The sequence below is a fragment of the Xenopus laevis genome, chromosome 4L (genome assembly GCF_017654675.1).
Source record: "Xenopus laevis strain J_2021 chromosome 4L, Xenopus_laevis_v10.1, whole genome shotgun sequence".
NCBI lineage: Eukaryota > Metazoa > Chordata > Amphibia > Anura > Pipidae > Xenopus > Xenopus laevis.
The window spans coordinates 126,055,068-126,075,763 of NC_054377.1; the positions used below are offsets into that span (position 1 = coordinate 126,055,068).

The 20,696-nt window shown below is 41.4% G+C and overlaps 1 protein-coding gene across 2 annotated transcripts; it reads right to left on the minus strand.

The window, feature by feature from the left end:
• Positions 1-3,167: 3,167 nt before the first annotated feature.
• Positions 3,168-15,736, minus strand: hyal2.L (hyaluronidase 2 L homeolog). Of its 2 annotated transcripts, NM_001171974.1 has the most exon segments (8): positions 3,173-4,490; positions 4,727-4,816; positions 6,441-6,568; positions 6,571-6,586; positions 6,588-6,769; positions 6,772-6,774; positions 6,776-7,402; positions 15,659-15,736. In NM_001171974.1, coding segments are annotated over 7 exon segments (1,419 nt in total). In that variant the 5' UTR covers positions 7,371-7,402; positions 15,659-15,736; the 3' UTR covers positions 3,173-4,085.
• Positions 15,737-20,696: the final 4,960 nt, after the last annotated feature.

Here is a 20,696-nt window from a genome sequence, read left to right on the forward strand (position 1 = left end):
TATTGGCCCTGTATGGGGCCCCTCTGATGGTCGTCATTGCCAATATCTGCAGGTACAAAAATCCTGATGGGACTATGTGTATTCATGGGTCCCTCTCCTGATCTGATCTCAAAGGGGGCAGGTTGGGCATCAGTATATAATGACGTCTGCTGGGTTGAATTTATTTTATGATCGGTTTGTTGAACGTTTATTCCAGAGGGGCCTCAAGGACTACATTCCATCATGGTTTTTCCGGGTATCCCGGTGGGCCAGTCCGACACTGACTTGCAGTATGATCCTAATTTGGGTAAATATCTGCTTGTCTGGAGACCTTGCCAAGTGAGTGAATCATATTGTCCATGCCCAGTTTTCATGTACATGCCAAACACTTCAAGTCAGCCTTGCTCTCATTTTTGTGGCTGCCTTGGATCACTTTCATACTGCCATTTGATATATATGCTCGGAACCAGCTGATCTTCTAATAACAGAAGTAGCAAACTAATGAATCATAATACAGGCATGGGACCTATTATCCAGAATGCCTGGGACCTGGGGTTTTCTGGATAACGAGTCTTTACGTAATTTGGATCTTCATACCTTAAGTCTACTAGAAAATCATGCGAACATTAAATAAACCCAATAGGCTGGTTCTGCTTCCAATTGGTATTTATATCTCATTTGGGATCAAGTACAAGGTACTGTTTTATTATTACAGAGAAAAAGGAAATATTTTTTTAAAACTTGGATTATTTGATTATAATGTAGTCTATGGGAGATGGCCTTTCCGTAATTTGGAACTTTCTGGATAAAGGGTTTCCGGGTATAAAAGTGCTTGTATGTTCTATACAAGAAAGCAGCACAACTTGCTATATTCTATCAGGCAGCACATCTCTGACAGCTCACACCACTGTATTGTTATTTATAACCCATTTTTCTACTCTCTATGGCCACACACACGTGCTGATTTAAAACACAGGCCAAGAGGCAGCATATTCCTATTGCTGGAATTCCCCCTGCAATAAGTTACCTTACTGATATCCCCTCCACCCCACCCCATATTGTATGAGGAGCCAGAGTTTCCTCCGTCTACGCAGGAAGCAGTTTTGATCGTCATACCTGAACATTAACCAGAACACCCACGGCCCCAGTGGATCTCCCAGGGTTAGTAGAGGATATAGCAGTAGACTGTAACATGCATGTGCTAGTATCATGCATATACGTTCTGTATTTTCCTAAGAGCAGGGTCTGTATCCTTTTGCACCACTAGTTTTGATGACTTGCCCGTGTGTCTGATGCTGGCTGATACCCTAGATGAAAGTTAGAATTTCTCTTACTGGACATAGCAGTGCTGTTTCCCGGCAAGACTAGAGGTTCTGTTTCAGCAAGTGAAATTCTAGCCGAGCCACGGTGGCCAAATCACAGAGGACAGATAATAAAAACACTTACAGTGAGGCTGAGAGTGAATCAGCACAGTCTGGCCTACAAAGATGTATTTTTATCATCAGATGAGCCAGTCTCTCTTTAAAGGGGACCCATCACCCAAAATAATTATTCAAAATCCTATTTTATCATATTAGTCAAGCAAAATTAACTTTAATTACACTATATAAATTATTTGAATCTGTGTGTATGCGTGTGTGCAAGGCTTCAGCTGGTACCGTATATTACTATGGTATTATCTGTCAGTACTGGATATGATTTAGGTTGGGCATGTGAGAGTTATCAGGGTATCACCTCATGTATGAGTGAAATGGTGTGACACAGTCACTCTTGAAATCATAGGGCACTGTGTGTTCTGTTCATTAGCACTCATATCTGCCATGTATGATAAAAATAATAAATACATTAATAATAAATATATAATAATTAACTTCACATGTCATTGTTGTGCATGGAAAGGAGGATAAATCCTTGGGTTTTGCGTATTCACCATCTGTTCTTGATTACGGTTTCAGTGCTGAAGCTTTTAGCAGGGCTGCACTTTCTATATAGGCAGCCACAGGACAGTGATGCAGTAGCCTCCACAGGGTGACCCTTGCACAAAAATTCCCACTTGTTTAATTTTCTAGTCAACCATCGAACACTTTCTGAGAAATCAGGCAGCAGAGCTCTTGCCCCCCCCCCCTGAATTTGAATAGGAGAGGCCTGAATAGAAAGATGAGTAATAAAAAGTAGCAAGAACAATAAATGTGTAGCTTTACAGAGAATTTGTTTTTAGATGAGGTCCGGGATCCCTGTTTGAAAGATGGAAAGAGTCAGAAGAAGAAGGCAAATAATTAAAAAACTATAAACCAGAAAAAATGAAGACCATTCTATAATTTACTAAAAGTTAACCACCACAAATCCCCTCTTCTTCGGGGCGTCTAATCTCCCCAAACCGCTTCTCGTCGGCTAGAATGTAAAATCTGATGGGAGTTTGCCTAAAGTTCAGGAAACTTTGGAAAACTAACCGCTCCGAGTGCCATCCTGCCAGCGATTTACGACTCTAGCGGGAGGTAGTTTGAGAGATTAGTCGCCCCAAAGAAGAGGAGATTAGTCCTTGGGCGACTAATCTCCCTGAATCTGAGCGTGTGCCCTGACCCTTAACATTCAGTGTGATAAGCATAGAAAATAGCCCTGAATTTGAGCGCCTGGATTTTATGCTTCTGACACCGTGAATGAGCTGCTGAGGATCTGATTAGTTAATGCTCTCAGCTAAAATGGTACAATCAGACTCACTGGAGCGTCAAATGGGGGATATAATTATACTACTTGTTCATTTTTGTATAGCATCACAATGGGCATGTTGTAGTGACTTGAATACCAGATCCACAGAAGACACAAATACCACATAACTTCCATTGTAACTGGAAATATCCCCCTACTGTGGTAAATCAGGCGCATTTTCTCACTTAAACAGGAAAAAGCATGGGAGATGTTAGTGTGTGTATATATATTTATACACACACACACACACACACCAATAAAGATTTCATTTCCAAGTTTACATCTGCCCCAGCAACAAATATTAAACATAATTTCTGCTTTTTAAAAAAAAAAGATTTCTAATTCATGTTTTTATTCATGTTGAAATAATATTGTGTACGTTATGTTACAAAAAAAAAAAAAAGCTGCAGTGTATTGTATGTCCCAATAGTTGAACATCTGCCATAGGGTCTATAGTCAGCAGTAACAAGAACACAACACACTTTTGGTCTTTTCATTACTTTATTGTACCCCTTCTCCTCTGTAGTCATACTTGGCTGAGAGCTGGCCAGGGAGGAGAGAGGCATTAGGGAGTGGATGGGAAACAAAGATGTCTGCTTTTGCTCTAGACGTCGGTGGTGGGCAGAAAAGCCCAAATGATTCATACAGGATTTAATGAAATGGCTCTACAGCCCAAAAACACGCTGATATAAAGAGGCAGTGAGGTTTTTGCCGGGAATAGGCATAATAAATCTATCTGAAGGCACTATGCTATCTATTCAGTACTGCAGCTATTGGGTGATTGTAGAGGAAGGCACATTGGTAATTGGCAGGTATTGTGATCCCTGATTGCCTTACTGCAGGCATCTCTAACAGTTGTTGGACTACAACTCCCAACACCACCCATAAGGCTGTTTGTATTTCAGCAACAGTGGATTAAGTTATTACCCATAACTCCTTGTTTGCTTGTCTGTTGTTCAGTGGTCTATAGCGTATGAGGAACTGCACAGCCAATCACATTTTTGGCAGCAAGGAGGTAATGGCACTGCCTGGCCTTCACAGGACAGTAAAAGATAAAGGATATTGCATATTCCTAGCTGCTGAAGGCTCTGATATCAACCCCTGTTTTTTGTAGCTTGCTAGACCCATCAGCCATTAAACCCTTGCTTCCTCTGCTGTATGGCCTAAGAGGTGATGGGGTCAGCTTCAAGTCCTAGAGGTAGGAATGTTCTAAGCCATCTCAAACAAGACGGAAAGTAAGAAATTTTATAAATAGAGGTCAGAAGGCCCATTTTGTGCAGCAACCACAATCTTCTCTGAGACTGGTTGGCTCTCCCATGACGGGCCACAATTGACGGTGTCCCTTTTAGTGTTTACAAATGTTCCAATAATTTTTTTTTAAAAAAAGCTGGTCACTCCTTTCAGAGCAGTGCGAGGATGAGTGCGACTAAAGATACCACGAGCACAATGCCACAAGGGCCGGTTGCCACTGCACCGCCATTCGTTCTCCGCTGAAATCCGCACGAGTCTCCATACCAGTCCACATAACACTGACAACGGAACTGCGAACGCAGAACAGCAATGTCCTCTGCAGACAACTTGCCTTCTGCACGCAAAGAAGGTCCCTGGGAATCTTTAGGGGCACTCACGATTTGGAAGTTGGCCGAGTTAAGATGAAGGAAGGCGTCGGTGATATTGTCTTGCCGTAGGCAGCGGCCGTTTCCATTACAGAGGGACTGGCTGCAAAGCTCCGCCGCAGTGGTCACATTCACAATGTAGCGGCCCAAATCCTCTTCCAGATACCTCTTAATCATTTGGCAGGTTTCCTAAGAAAAGTGCTGCATTATTAGTACAAGTAGTTGCTGCTTCCAGGCATCATGTTCTCTTTTAATGACAATGGTTGGAGACACGGTTGTAAACTAATTTAGACCACATGTTTTGTGGCAATAAAAGAAAGTATTGGTATAACTGCAAAACTATAAAAAGCTGCTGATGATGGCAGAAGGAATAAAAGGCATGAAAAAGATAACAGGAATGATCAGAATGATAGATATTCACACACCTTACTCTTTGTGTATTCTGCATCCCCCCAGAATATCACTCCTGCTGCTCCTTGTGCTGCACTCTCCCCAATTGTGGAAATTAGATCCATCTGTAAAGAAATAATGAGATATTTATAAAAAAATACATCAATGATAAGCAGTGCTCCTTACGTTTGTGACTTATATTCCACCAATGCAGAATAACAGGAGGAAGAATGCCTGGCAGAAATACAGTACGTAAAGTACGGGTGTGCAGCCTAGATGTTGTGCTGCATGAAAGCCGTATGCTGGAAGGATACAATGGCAATGTACTCACAGCCAATCATATAGGCACACGTGTGAATCAGATGACTTGCATTAGGCCACATGCTGGGTTACAACATCTCTCACTAGCCTCCAAACTCCAGAATTCACAACGGAATACGCTTAAACATTCTGTACGGATCCCAAGTGAACTACTAAATATATCAACCAAGAAGTAACATAGAACAACTAACATAGAATTGAAAAGCTTCTGTAGTATCATGGTCAAAGTTTGACCCAGACAATGAAAACTAAGTATACACAGAGCAAATGGTCAGACTTAAACCACTCTGATCGTTTTGCACATGGTCTAGACAACGGGAACCTCTGGTAGTCTGTGGCCCCATACATGTATGGGGTTTTCCAGATAAGGGTTTTTTTTCTGTCATTTGGATCTCCATACCTTAAAGGGATACTGTCATGGGAAAAAACTTTTTTTCAAAACGCAACAATGAATAGTGCTGCTCCAGCAGAATTCTGCACTGAAATCAGTTTCTCAAAAGAGCAAACATATCTTTTTATATTTACTTTTGAAATCTGACATGAGGCTAGACATATTGTCAGTTTCCCAGCTGACCCCAGTCAAGTGACTTGTGCTCTGATAAACTTTAAATCACTCTTTACTGATGTACTGCAAGTTGGAGTGATATCACCCCCTTCCTTTTCCCCCCCAACTAGCCTAACAACAGAACAATGGGAAGGTAACCAGATAACAGCTCCCTAACACAAGATAACAGCTGCCTGGTAGATTTAAGAATATCACTCAATAGTTAAATCCATGTCCCACAACATCACATTCCGTTACATTGAGTAGGCGAAACAACAGCCTGTCAGAAAGCAGTTCCATCCTAAAGTGCTGGCTCTTTCTGAAAGCAAATGACCAGGCAAAATGGACTGAGATGGAGCCTACACCAATATTACAACTAAAAAAATACACTTGCCGGTTTAGGAATGAAATTTTATATAGTACAGTGAATTATTTGCAGTGTAAACAGTATAATTTAGAAATAAAAACGACATCATATAAAACATGATAGAATCCCTTTAAATTTACTACAAAAATTATTTAAACATTAATTAAACCCAACAGGATTGATGTGCGTCCAGTCAGGATTAATTATGTCTTGGTTGGGATCAAGTACAAGTTACTGTTTTATTTTCACAGAGAATTACTTGATTAAATAGAAAGTATATGGGAGATGGCCTTCCCATCATTTGGAACGTTCTGGATAACTGGTTTCTAGATAACAGATCCCATACCTATACTATTGACCTCATTGCTGTTTATATTCTGTTTATATACTGCGATACCTGAACTGGGTTTACCTGCTTTACTGGTCTTCACTGGGTCGTACATAAAGTCTGCACTCAACTGAGCACTAACTGCCTTTCTAAAATAGATAAGTATGTGCCTATAATATGACCACTTACCTGGCTCAAGAAATCAAGCTTGCGTATGTATGTTGGTCTGGTATATACAAAGACAGGGAGGGAGTAGTCTTTGTGATGCCTATAGGAGATCCTCATGGCTTCTCTCACACGGGAACGCACAAACTTGCGCCCGTTCTCAGACGACGCCAGTACCTGGTCCAAGTAAATAGAGGGATAAAGTGCCGTGCTCTCTTCCCAGAGCCAAGATAACTGATCATTTCGGGATATTTCTACGTCTGGGCATTGCCCCGTGTAGCTGTCACGGTTTTTTATGTAATCGTGGTTATAGCAGTCTGGAAAGAGATAAAAGCCCCACAACTGACGTGGGCGGTAGTTCTTTGCATGACGCAGGGTTTCCATCATGAACTCACGAGCAGCATTCTCAAAATCATAAAGTGACTCTTTTTCCACCTGTTCACGCGACCAAGATGGGTGCCGAGAGGCCACTAAGTTGCGTGAATTATTACGGTACACATTCTTGGTTTGCCAGTTTCGCATCCATATAGGACGCCACTCCTCCCAGTCAATTACTGCCAGCCCATCCCTGTCCCGAGAACGTATATATTTTTGGATACCCTCTGGTAGCTTGTCTAAGTGTGCACGTAGACTGGCATTCTGAGGTAACCCTCCAGCCACTGGTCCCCCGTGCTCATCGTAATACGGGTACATGCCTAGGCGTTCCTTGTAGAAGATTGTGAGATTTTGGTCAACAAAGCCCTCATTAGGTGAAGCATTAAGGTCAAAGAGTTTTAGGTCCAAGTGTACATCAAACCTTGGTGGGCAATCTTGGGTGGGAGCATTCCAAGCAATAATAAAAGGTCGGCGAGTAAAAACAGGCCTGAAGGTAGGTTTGTTCATCCAGCTATCACTTAACTGGGCATTGGCAGCAGCTCCAAGGAAAAGCCACAGAAAGGTAAGGCAGCAAGGCATCCTGAAATAGGGGACAGAGGCCAAGGAGAGACCTGAAAGAGAGAAAGAAGGTGGACTATGAGTAAAATAGTAACCACATATTTATTTTTTCATGACATAAACAGTTTTTTTTTATGTGTCTGCAGTCCAATGTGTATTTAGATTCAACAAACCTTATTAGGATCAAAGCCCGTGCGATATCAATCAACAAGTGATAAGAGGATTACCTTCACTAATTAGCAAACAATAATGGCAGAGGACTAGTGCCGCAACCAGTTAAGGTCTCCATACACGGGCCGATAAAAGCTGCCAACAGACTGAGCCGGCAGCTTTTTGGCCCATGTGTGGGGCCCACCGAAGGGCTTCACCGATCGATATCTGGCCATTGATCAGGCAGGGGTAAAAATCCACTCAGATCACAAATCGCATGTGTTTGTTGATGCGTTACCACAATTTGGCCGCCCGTATGTTGGGCCCGAGTGGATCTCTATGTGTATGGCCACCAGTGGTGGCACATGGGGAGATTTAGTTGCCTGCCCTAAATCTTTACTACTGCGGGTCACTAATGTCCCCAAAATGCCTTCCAATTGGGATGGCACAAGCGTTGCTTTGGTTTACCGAAGTCGCCCGAAGATTCCTTGTGAGGCAACTTTGGACGACTTCAAAAAACCAAAGCAACGTTTATGCCATCCCGCCAGCGATTCACAATCTTGCGGCTGGGAAGGCATTTTGGGGAGATTAGTCGTCCGCAGTAGGGAAAATTTATTGCAGGCGACTAAATCTCCCCATATGCCACCACCCTTAGACGTAATCACAGGTTTGAAACTTGTCAGCAGGATAGATACATGTTAACCTGGTATATCTTGTATGTAGAATACCCTCCACAAACACCAGAGGCATAACTACCTGGGGGGGGGGGCAGTGGGTGAGATTACACCCAGGTCCCACATCCAGTAGGGCCTGCCAGAGTCATCAAGCATGCTCCAAAAAATGTGTGCAGTGCATGTTCAGGCAGAGGGACAGTGGGCATTGTTTTTGTACCTGGGCCTGTGGTCCCCTAGTTACACCACTGACTAACACCAAAGGTAACTGGATGTAACTAACATATTATATGTAAACTGCCCTTTGCAGTCAGTACATAAATGAGGTTTATAAAGCAACATGCTCATTCCAGTAACCAATCGGCAGCTTGATTTAATGATTCTAACTGTATTGGACCAATGAAAGCAAACTGCTTATTGGTTGCTATAGATTCCAGGACTTGGGAACATTCTGTTGATATTAGTACATTACTACTTCTGACCTGGCACAGAACTCCAGTGTGTCAACTTTACAGTAGCCAGTCAACAATATAAAGGCATAGTTCAAATTCTTTTAAACAGCATTTATATTCCATGCATTTAAATTATTCAAGTTATTAAATTTACAAATTGCATCAGCCACCCCCCCCCGGACTGACAAATAAAGCTTCATTTTGTGCTCTATACCTATAACCTGCAGTTCCAGGATACCCAATAAAAACATATAAATGAATTAGGTTAGCATAGCATTAAACCCATCACTGAAACTCATTCAACCTCCAGCGAGTGGTGAATTCTTCCTGTAAGTTAATAAGAAGTGTACAAACCGATGGCACATTAATGCCAAAGCATAATCCATACGGCAACACATGGAGAGGTTCAGATTTGAAAGTCATATTCAAATAAATATCCCCACTGCTGCTTATAAAGCCTGCCAATGTATCTACACGCAACATCAATAGTTTCTTTGTTGGGCATAAGAATCCAGTGTTCCCAAGGAAAGATGATGATGCCAGACGGAGCCCTTGGCATTTCCAACATAAACACCCAAAAATCTGTCAACCAATCTAGAGATACACAGAGTAGCTGTGAGAGGACAGAGGTGCCAACAGCTTGGTTTCTTAAAGTCCGACATTATCATTTCCATGATGGCAGGGTATGTCTGTGGTCGGCCTTACTAAACTGCATTGCTGTCACATTAAAATCCAAGAGCGGAGGAAGAGCATGGATCCTGTTTGTAAGAAAATCCAACAGAATGACACACTGCACTAAGTGACAACATATACCTGGAATAGGATCCACCAGGGAGACCAGTGAAAGGAAAATAATAACAATAAGCTACACAGTGAAATAGGCAGCAGTCTTGTTAAAGACATCACTTACACTGATTTATTTTCAATTTTCCATCTGTCTTGGATGAAACATGCCTTTGCTTTCCATGAGCTGACATTTGTCACCTGCAACCTACTAACAGAGAGTGCCAGCAGGACGAGAAAGATGTCTGGCAGCTACGTCCTCTTTCTGTCAGACGCTCAGAATAAGAGCTCTAACGCGAGGCAAGGAGAGTCTTTCCCAGTTCCTAATACATGCACTAAGCCTACAGGTTGATTTTAGAATGGCTCACAAGAGTGGAGAGAGAGTAGTTGGCTGTGACTATGTGACTCATACATGTCTGTCCCATTTTGGACTCCTGTTGACTGGTAGAAAGCTGCCCCCTTGATGTGTTTGCCTTAAATAGATCATCCCACCACGAGATAAAGAAATGTCATGGTGGCATTGATATCAAAGAGAAGCTGTGACTCATACCTGACTAATATGAAGGCACCAGGAATATTCAGTTTCCCATCTTCTTGTCATGCCTGCAGTACAGTAACGTCAGTTGGCAACATATATGCCATTGCTGTAACACTGATTGGGCAACTGATCTGGCATAATACTCAGCCTTTCGTTTGTCTTATACTATATAGAGCAGAGATGCCTTCAGAAATGTTGGAGGAACGTCCCGAAACCAATAAAGGATTGCCCCCCCCCCCCGAGGCAAACACAATTGACCCACTTCAGGATTAACTGGAGGCTTGGATACTGCCTGTCTGGGAGTGTTGCTGTCTGTGGGCCCCTGGGATGACAATTCACTCCCAGTTGCTCCCATGAAGACAAATTTATACTTTTGTCTATTATATCATTTGGTTGTTCTGTCGTTCATGTTTCAAGTGCCTATTTAGCCCTCTCATTGCTCATTTTACACATTGTCTGTGTGCCAAATGACTAAAGCTGGACATAGACGCACAGATAACATCGTACGAAACAAATTTTCGTACGATATTCGGTGCGTGTATGGTGGAAAAAGAGCCGACCAATATCGGCAGAAGACTTGGATATCGGTCAGCTCGTCGATCGGCTGGACGGAAAATTTTGATCGGGTGCCTTTAAAGGCACCCAAACATCGGCTATTGTTAGTTCTGAATCGTCAGATACAGGTAAAATTCTATTGTTTCTACCTGTATATTTATCTGTATATATGATGACCGAGCTCTACATGTGTGTATTGGCCACCTTTAGGTACATGACCCAAAATATATAATTTGCTTGAATTTCTTCTAACCAAATTTTATATTTTGTGATCTCTGTACTTCGAAGTATCTTCTTTCGACTGGCATATGTGTTCACTTTTTCTGTTCAGAATGACAGCAACCAAGAAAAACAAATATTTGCAAGAGCCATATATATATGCAGTGGTTTTTTTTTGGGTCATGATCAAATCAATACCGGCACCTGTTTGCTTTCCATTCCATTCAATGGACCATTTTCTACTTCTAGCCAGGTCTGGATGGAGAATCAAAATAGGCTCTGGCATTTTAGGTACACATAGGTCCAATCAGTGCCCTCGCCAGCCCAATAAATAGGGAGCGTCTATGGCATCTTACAGCAACCCCTCAGCTATTTGCCAGAACCCACAGATTTCCACTCCGGGCCTGCTTCTAGCGCATAAAAATGTAGCATTCTGGGGCGAGTAACGTTTTGTTGATCAAAATGGAACATGTGTCCTAGTCCATAGGCTTTAAAAGAGTTGTAGGAGGTGACATAAGCCATTTGTTTGTCTGTAGCAGAGCTGAAGGAATGCGCCTTCACTGAAGTGTTATATCAAGGATGACAATACAACCTCCTGAGTCATGGACTAATATAAATACTCATTAGACTAGGGAATAATAAAACTATTAAAAAAAAGTTCGAAAGTATATGAGGATTAAAAAACACTACACTGATCTGATTTTTCCTAATTAATGAGCTACACTATACAGACAATGTAATAAAACCCCATTCTACTTTTCTTCAATTTTCTTTTCGTTTGGTTGGACTGAGCAGATGACTGTGTTCCATCTCTACTCAAACAAATGCAGCTTGTTTTATTCCAGAAATTGTCTGCAATACATGGTACAACCCCAGAGAATAAGAAACATTTATCATGGATCCAGTGGCTAAAATAAATGGCACTCAACGCTTCAACCATAGTGAGCTCCATCTGGGGCCACTTCTCTATAGAGACATCACGGGGCAAACAGTCTGATGAATGACATGCAATGCTAATAACATGTATATCCCAGGAACTGGCAATAGCTCTTTATGCTCCATTAAGCTGCCACAGCTCATCTCATGAACAAGCGAAAGCTTTTTCTTTTGCTACAATCAATACTGAAATAAATGGATTCTTCCAAACCTGCAAGGAATACGTCAATTTATACAGAAACAGAAGGTATATAAATTTTATATATACTTTTATAATTATAAAAGTAATTTCAGTATATAACGGGACACCATTTTTCATTTGGCAAGTTTATTACAGGTATGAAATTTTGCCAGAGGTGTTCAGGCTTCTTTTTCGGCCTCACCAATCAAGGATTGTTTTGCTACTAATATGGATTTATACTGCTTAGTTACCATCAAGAACAAAGTACAGGTATGGGACCAGTTATCCAGAATGCTTTTGATCCTGGGGTTTTCCGGATAACATATCTTTCCATAATTTGGACCTCCATACGTTAAGTCTGCTAATAAATCATGTAAACATTAAATAAACTCAATGGTCTGGTTTTGCCTCCAATAAGGATTAATTTTATCTTAGTTTTGATCAAGTACATGCTACTGTTTTATTATTACAAAGAAAAAGGAAATCATTTTAAAAATGTGGATTAATTGGATAAAATGGAGTTTATGGGACAAGGCCTATCAGTAATTTGGAGCTTTCCGGATAACAGGACCTTTAGCTGTACTGTTTTAATACTACAGAGAAAAATTATATAATTTAAAAAAATAAATTTTCTTCAAATGGAGTCTATAGGAGATAGCCTTCCTGTATTTCAGATCCTTTCAGATAGTGGATGTCCAGAAATGTATGTATATGTTTGACACATCCATACATCAACGAATGACTTATTTAATGCCCCAAATCTGGCACTGACTCTTCACCCTCAGTAAATGATATGACTAAAGAGTGTATTTCATTTTAGAATGTGAGGTTAATGCTGGCCTTCCAGCAGGACCTCGTACAAAAATGAAGGAGGACTAGAACAATGATTTGCTGGGGAGGGTGAAACTGTTCAGTCCAACATAGAGCAGCACAGCAAGGAAATGCAGGGGGATTGAGCAAATATTATGCGGAGAGGCTTCCAGGCACCTGATTGCATAAGCCGGCACACTAAATGAATCCCTATGCTTCTGCCACTTCAGCTATGCCTTCAGTATCTCACATTACACGGATACAGAAAAGCTTAACTTGAAGTTTATTTATTTTTTTAATATAAACCCACAAAGAAATGTTAATAAAGCAGGTCTTTACCACCATAATAGGAGCAAATGGTGACTGCTCTCTGCATATGTGCAACATGAATTGCACAACTGAGCCTCCTTCAACAAGGAAAATATTGTTGGGAAACAAGTGCTTACAAAATATTAAGTACAACAGAAGCTTGAGACATTAAAGGAGAATATATTCCCACAAAGAGCCATGGACTGGTGCTGGTTGAAACCAACTGTTCCTGGATCTGTCACGGACGAGGATTTCCCATTTTGGAATGTTTGGTATGGCAACAAGTATGGGCTGGGCAGGAAAATAATCTTATCTCGTGAGTTTCCCAAAAGGTTCTTTATTATGTACAGTGTAGTAAGCCACAACTCGTGCTGGGTTATTCACTGGTACTAGAACACAGAAACGCCCAAGTCTTTTCTTCTTTCCCCAATAGAACACTTTCACCCCACGTCATACCTAGTGGGGTTGTATAAATGTATACATGAATGCCATGAATCAGGCTTGTTCCAAACATACTTTTGCCTATTGTATTAATCATTAGAAATTAGGGATGCACCTGAATCCCCTATTTTGGATTCGGCCGAATCCCCAAATCCTTTGTGAAAGATTTGTCCGAATACCGAACCAAATCCTAATATGCAAATTAGGACAGGAAAGGAAAAAGTGGAAAAAAATTAGTTTTTTGTGGGAAAAAGTTACAAAGTTACCCGCCCCTCATTTACATATGCAAATTAGGATTTGATTCGGCCGAATCCTGCTGAGAAAGGCTGAATCCCGAACCGAATCCTGGATTCGGTGCATACCTATTAAAGATGAGGGGGGGGATGAAGCTACTCCATGTTTGGTCCTAGCGGGGTAGATAACGAGATTCCCAGTATACAACCTCCTCACTTTCCTAGCAGGACTCCATTATGCAGGGGGATCTGTGCACTGGCAATCCAATTATCTACCTCGCAAGGACCAAACATGGAGTAGCTTCTATTTCTCTGTCTGCCCTGTTTAGTTCACTGAGTAACAAAAAACCTGATTTTGTTGTGATTAAAAGTATGTTTGGCACAACATAACATTGATGTTACATTGAATAGGAGGTATAGAGTCCCTTTAGGCATGACACCGACAGAAAAAGATCTGCGCTTTTAAATGGAAATTATACATTCTAAAAATCTATGTAAATACAGGTATGGAATCCCATTATCCAGAAAGTTTTGAATTACATAAAGTCGGTCTGCCATGTGCTCCTTTTTATCTAAATTTCTCTGTAATAATAAAACAGTACCATGTACTTGATCCAAACTAAAATATAATGAATCCTTATTGGAAGTAAAAGCAGCCTATTGGGTTAATGTTTACATGATTTTCTAGTAGACTTAAGGTGTGATCCAAATTATGAAAGGGTCCATTATCAGTAAAGCCCCAGATCCCTAGCATTCTGGATAACAGGTCCGATACCTGTAGTGTGTGTGTGTGTGTATATATATATGTATATATATATATATATATATATATATATATATATATATGTATATATATATATATATATATATATATATATATAATTTAAAAGTAACTGCATTTAACACACATGTTGCTAAATGACCCGGTCTGTTTTTAGAATATGCTTTAAGATTCCATATTTAAAGGGAGATGTCTGGCCATTTAGTAATGGGGTCAAACTGACCAAAATGCAGTTGGTTGACTATTAGGCTGAAAGCATTGGTCAATGGTACTACTGCTCCTTGTAACTGGCTAGACTAGGTTTAATGATCGCCTATGAGAGAAACCAGAAAAGCAAACAATGGAAGCTGTCAGTAGCCGGATAAAAGAAGCCACAGATCTCCACGTGTATAACTGGCCTAACTTTACAGCCGCCTAATAGAGGAGCTACCTTCCACTGGCCGGCTTCCAAAAACACTTTCATAGGAGCCGACTGTTAATACTAAAAACAAAAGCTCCCAGCAGTTTCAACTCGCACAGCACAGGATGAAAGGAAAATTACAGCCAAAATAAAGGTTTCCTCCACTCTTGCCGGATTCGCAGATAAAAAGCTTTCCATACCTCCACTGAAGTGACAACACCTGCAACTGCTCTGGGTTCCTACACGAGAGGAAACCAACGTTCCTGTCCATTCGACACCTATTGAACATTTCCTGAGTCTTGTTTGAACAGCCTTGTTTTTAAAGCATAAAAAATTCAGCCCCCCGCCCCACCTGCCGACCAACAACACATACCATTTAGGATCTCTGAAGCTCAAAAAAAATACGAACACAAAATCAAGGGCAAATGCATTTGACAAGAGGGCTTTTTAAAAATGTAGTGACCACCAACTGGGGCAATGTAATACCACTTTGTCATTCGACAAGGCGGTTGCTTAAGAGAAGAAATACGGGTGACAAGTTCAAATGTCCTTAAGAAAAGCCTATTGCTCTCAGGGTGGTAATTTACATCCATTGAATATTCAATCATTGCTGGTGACTTTAAGGAACAAGTACCCGGAGTTAAGTGTCACTCCGGGAAGAATAAAGAAACACCAGTACCTTGAGTTCCCTTAGATTCCCACCGGGTAGACAAGAACCTTACAACAGGCAAGATGTCACCAGTCGTATGAGAAGAGGAATGTGCTAGGAAATCAGATTTCACAATGAAATGACCTTTGTTTGAAGCTTTATATGTGTCCCTATGGTTGTTAAAGGCACAGTGGATATTACCTGCCCTGTATTTATCCAATTGCCTCTCAGACTGTTCTTTGCTGGTCTGGGGCTTCTGCTTTGTCATTACTCTTCTCCAAGTCCAGATGGGAGAAGGTGCTCAATCCTAATGGAAGGGCGGGTTTGTGCACTTGCTCCTTTTATTATAATCTCCGATGCTGCTCCCTTTCAATCTTTCACCCTCCCCCCAATTCCCCATTGATTTCTGTCTCTCCTTTCATGTTCCTCCCTAGGGGGATGGTCTCTAATTTTCCTAATGTCCTTCTGCCTCCCTCTTATTTGTTCCTCTATCCCAGCCTTGCATTCAGTCAAAAGGAGCATTCCATTCCAACAAACTGATCAGTTCTTCAATGAGCCAAAATGAGCCAAATGGGTCAAATGAGCAAGTCTATATTTTATCTCATGCCCCTATAATTAAGAGATGGGGTTTAATGCCCTACCACATACATTATAAATATATAATCTCATTTAATTGGTCAATTTCATTTTCGAGTATTTTTTAGAGTATAGACCCAGTTCACATGGTCTGATATTTATTTCAATAAGCTGGCCATAGACGCAAAGATCCGATCGTACGAATCCTCAATTTGTACGATTTTCAGACCGTGTATGGAGTGTCCCGACATTTTTAGTGCCATGCCGATCGGACAGGTTAAAAGATTTCTGTCGGCTGCCAATAATATCTCTGCATGTATTGTCGATCTCAGTGGGAGACTGTCACCAGCTTTGTCGGACATAAACTTTCGTACGATTGCTGTCAGGGGCAGAACATCGGCTGATCTGTTCTTTTACTACTTTATTTGATCTGAAAGGTTAGTGGCAGGTCGGGAGATTGGGACGTCCGATTGTTTGTCCGATATAGAAGGTAATCTGCACGTCTATGGCCATCTTTAATCTGCTTTGTTGAATCTGTCTGGTTTCCCTTTGAGTAGTAGTGAGAAGGTAAACAGTGGTGTTAACAATGAAAGGTGAGATAATACTAACAAGAGTAAATAAAGACTACTGCCTCCATCAGGATCAATACAGAGGGTGAATTTGACAGATTAAACTGGCCATAGACGCAAAGAAACCATTGTACGAAACTACGGTTCCTATTATTTTCAGACTGTGTGTGGAGTGTCCCAAATTTTTCATACCATGGCAGTTGTTTAGTCAATCAGACAGGTTAAAAGATTTATGGCCCAAGCATCGTGTGATTTGTTCCTTGTGTTACTTTATATTAATCTGAATGGTTAGTAGCAGGTCGGAAGATTGGCACGGACAATCATTCGTCCGAAATAGGCACGTCTATGGCCAGCAAAGTAAAGGTGGCCATAGCCATAAGATCCACAGATAAGATGCTGAATTGGTCTAAAGGTCTGATATCGACAGCTTTAATCTGCCCGTGTATGGCCACCTTTACTGTTGCTAAAGTGATGTCTGGAAACAAGGGAGGGGGGTAATGGAGAAGAGAAAATATCTTGGTGATCAATGACCACAGTCAACTAGAAATTACTAAAAATAGTTCTATTTGGATAGAATGGGGCCGGTGGAACACTAGGAATTTTCTCCGCCTGTACCTAGTGTGCCACTGGCTTTTAGACTGAAGCAACCAACTTATGTAATAAAAGGCTCTAAGTTTGCCCAGGGGCAGTAACCCCCAGCAAACAATCAGTATGTAAAATTTACTTGTCACCTGTTTAAATGCAAGTATCTTATTGGTTGCCATTGGTTACTGCTCCCAGGCAAACTTAGTGCCTTATATTACATATAGGTTAGGGGGTTATGTAATAAAAGGCACGTAGTTTGCCCAGGAGCAGTAACCCATAGCAACCAAATGAGCAGGTATAATTTACTAGTCACCTGTTTAAAAGCAAACATCTTATTGGTTGCTACGGGTTACTGCTCCTGGGCAAACTTAGTGCCTTTTTTTTTTTTTTTTTACATATGGGAGCTATAATGTAAGTGTTAAGGGCCGTGGGAATCTAGGAGCAAGAAGAATGACAAGACAATGAATAACAGTAACCATCCAGGCAATTTAGTTTGCATATAAACCTATGAACGGACTCCTGGCTTAGTATATTTAGCCCTCCCGCTTCATTCCTGCTCTTACTCCCTTTGTTACTTCTCACCGGGGTCTGTCCTTTCTGTGTCCTTCAAAGTTCAACACTAATCATTCTAACAGCACCTTGCTGGAAAACCCCACTAGCGTTGCCACCTGGCCGGTAAAAATGTTGCTTGATGCCAATGTTATTTATAGGAAAAAAAAAACATAAAATATAGGAAGGCCGGTATTTTTTTTCCAGAAAAGGTGGCAACCCTAACCCCCATCCTGACTCATCCCCCCTCTCATCCCCCCCCCAACCAATCCCTCTATTATCTCTCAGTCTATAGTTGGTTAATTCAATGCCATGCTTGCCATAAAGTTAATGAGTATTTAATGTCGCTGCTTAGTCTATGGCCAGCTATAGTCCTATAAACACTAGGCAATGAGCTGCCAACATGCCCGTGCACAAGGCCAACCACCATAATTAATAAGTTACGCTTGCTGGTCAGGTGACTATTGTTTGCAGAGTTTTCAAACAAAAAATTATCTGATCTAAGGGTGCTGGCGATTCCCATAGGAATGAATGGGAGGCATTTCCAAGTCTTTTGTTCCTTGCATGCCCCAAAGGCTATATGCATGGGAGCATGGAGGGGTGACAGGAGGATCTCTGGGCATATAAGTGTTTTAGCGAGTCCTACATACATGTCTCTATTTTAATATATTATGATCAGTGGCATAACCATAGAGGAAGCAGAGCCTGCAGCTGCAAGGGGCCCCAGTAGCTATAGGAGCCACATTAGGTCCTAATTCATATACAATTTCAATAAATATTAGGTAAAACAAGTCAACCTTTAGACATTTTGGGGGCCTGAAAAATAATTTGCTGTGGTGCCCAGTAATATCTAGTTACGCCACTGATTAGGATAACGCATGTCTTAGGGAGCTAGCACACAGGCAGATTCGGGGAGATTTAGTCGCCTGGCGACTAATCGCCTCTTCTGTGGGGCGACAATCTCCCCGAACTGCTATAATGAGAAAACGCGAGCGCCAATGCACTCACGTCGATTCTATTTCCGAAGTCGCCCGAAGCTGCCTCACGAGGAGACTTGAGGAGACTTGAGGAAATTTAGGAAATTGAAGCGCGTGAGTGTAAGCTCTATTGACAAGGGCTGCGGAGGAATATGCTGATGTTTTATAAATCCATGTGGATTATTATCATTAAATGTATAGGTTTGAACTAACATTCAGATCCAGTGTGTGTGTGTGGTCTGGAATACAATAAAACGGATAGAGAGGCTGGTAGGGGTTAGAATCAATATTAGGCAGAGATAAAACTAGTGGTTACCCACTGAGGCTGAATGTCATCCCTCCAGTATAAGGTAATGTCTGTAACTTTGGCACGGGGAGGATGATGGGAGTTGTAGTTCAGAGGCAGCAGCTGAGCCACAGACTCCCCGGTTGCAGGAGGGTAAATCATAGCGCGTGTATGAATGGATAAAGCGAGCAGATTGTATACATACCCGCTGCCAGCAGTCTGTCAGTCTCCCTCACCTCCCCTGGGTTTAGGGTCACCGCATTGTTCTATCAGCCCCGGCAGCCGCGTCCCTCGGGCACAGACATGGTGTCATTCACTTATCCCCAGTCCCGGGCCTTTCATTCACATAAAGAGAACTTTTCTGGCCGCACACTCGCTTCCACTCTCGGTGGGGCGGAGGGGGGGAACACGCTCAGATTGTCACCTCCCCTTTCCCAGTTTCGGGAGCCTGAGGGATTAGACACCCCTCATTGTGGTACAATCCACTATTAGAGGGGCGGAGCCCAGGATTAAAGAGACAGTTGACAGGCTTGCTGCAGACTAGCCAGGAACACGCGATTCCTGAGCTGCCACCAGCAGAGGTTTCCTTCCTTTTTCCTGTCTGGCCCTAGAAACACCTTAGGGACCAAGGAACACCCATATGCTTCAAGTCATTGGAGTGTAATGTGGGACTTTTTTGTATGATAATGACAAGTCTGTCCTGTGCTGACAACTGCCTCAATGGCCTTATCTCTATAAATACATTTATATAGTTATTAAGAGTATATAGATGCCATAATTTCTGCAGATGAAATATACATATATATAATACACAAAAGCTTCTAGTTTCTGAGCTGCCATAAAATATGAATGAATCACGAATTGTATTTGTGCTTTCCTACTAACTATATAAATATTGAATAAAGTACCCCCTCTTGTAAATTATATAGTGAATAAAGTACCCCCTCTTGTAAAATATAAGGATATTATAAGTTACCGAGGAGTTTCATGACCATATAAAAACACGAGGCCGAAGGCCGAGTGTTTTTATACAGGTCATGGAACTCCGAGGTAACTTCTAATATCCTCATATTTTGCAACTGGGGGTACTTTATTTATTATAATACAAATTTCAGTGAGTCATGTGACAGAAATGACATCAGAACTCACCGTTTATAACTGATGACATCAGAACTCACCGTTTATAAAGATATAATTTACAAGATATTCATGGCTTTTGTGTATTATAAGGATATAATACACAAAAGCTATGAATATCTTGTAAGTTATTTCCTTATAAACGGTGAGTTCTGATGTCATCAGTTATAAACGGTGAGTTCTGATGTCATCAGTTATAAACGGTGAGCTACAGAGGAATCAACCAGGAAGTGCGCCTGCGCACATGAAGAGAGGCGCTCCGGGAGGTGAGTGAACAAATAGATTATTAAGGCATTCTTCCACTAGGCAGTTTAAATGAAGTAAAAAGAAGTTTATTATGTCAACAAATACAGTCCACCAAAGTCTGGGTACAGTTGGTAAACTTGTTGGACCAGGCTCCAGTAGGCTGTGTGTGTTATTAATGCATTTACCCACTGCAAGGAAGGGGCACAGGGCATGACAAGGAATAAATGTGGCCACAGCTGAATTGTGTGCAAGCTAACTTCACAAGTACACATCTTATATTATTTTGGGGGTCTAGAATGATGCTTCCTGTTGGT

Excerpts from the sequence above, each read along its gene's own strand:
- hyal2.L (XM_041589105.1), bottom strand. The coding sequence starts at position 9,599 with ATGTCAGCTCATGGAAAGCAAAGGCATGTTTCATCCAAGACAGATGGA. Across the intron at positions 7,403-9,532 it reads AAAATTGAAAATAAATCAGT|GTCTCTCCTTGGCCTCTGTC; the intron begins GTAAGTGATGTC and ends TCTCTCTTTCAG. Across the intron at positions 4,491-4,726 it reads CAGAATACACAAAGAGTAAG|GAAACCTGCCAAATGATTAA; the intron begins GTGTGTGAATAT and ends CACTTTTCTTAG.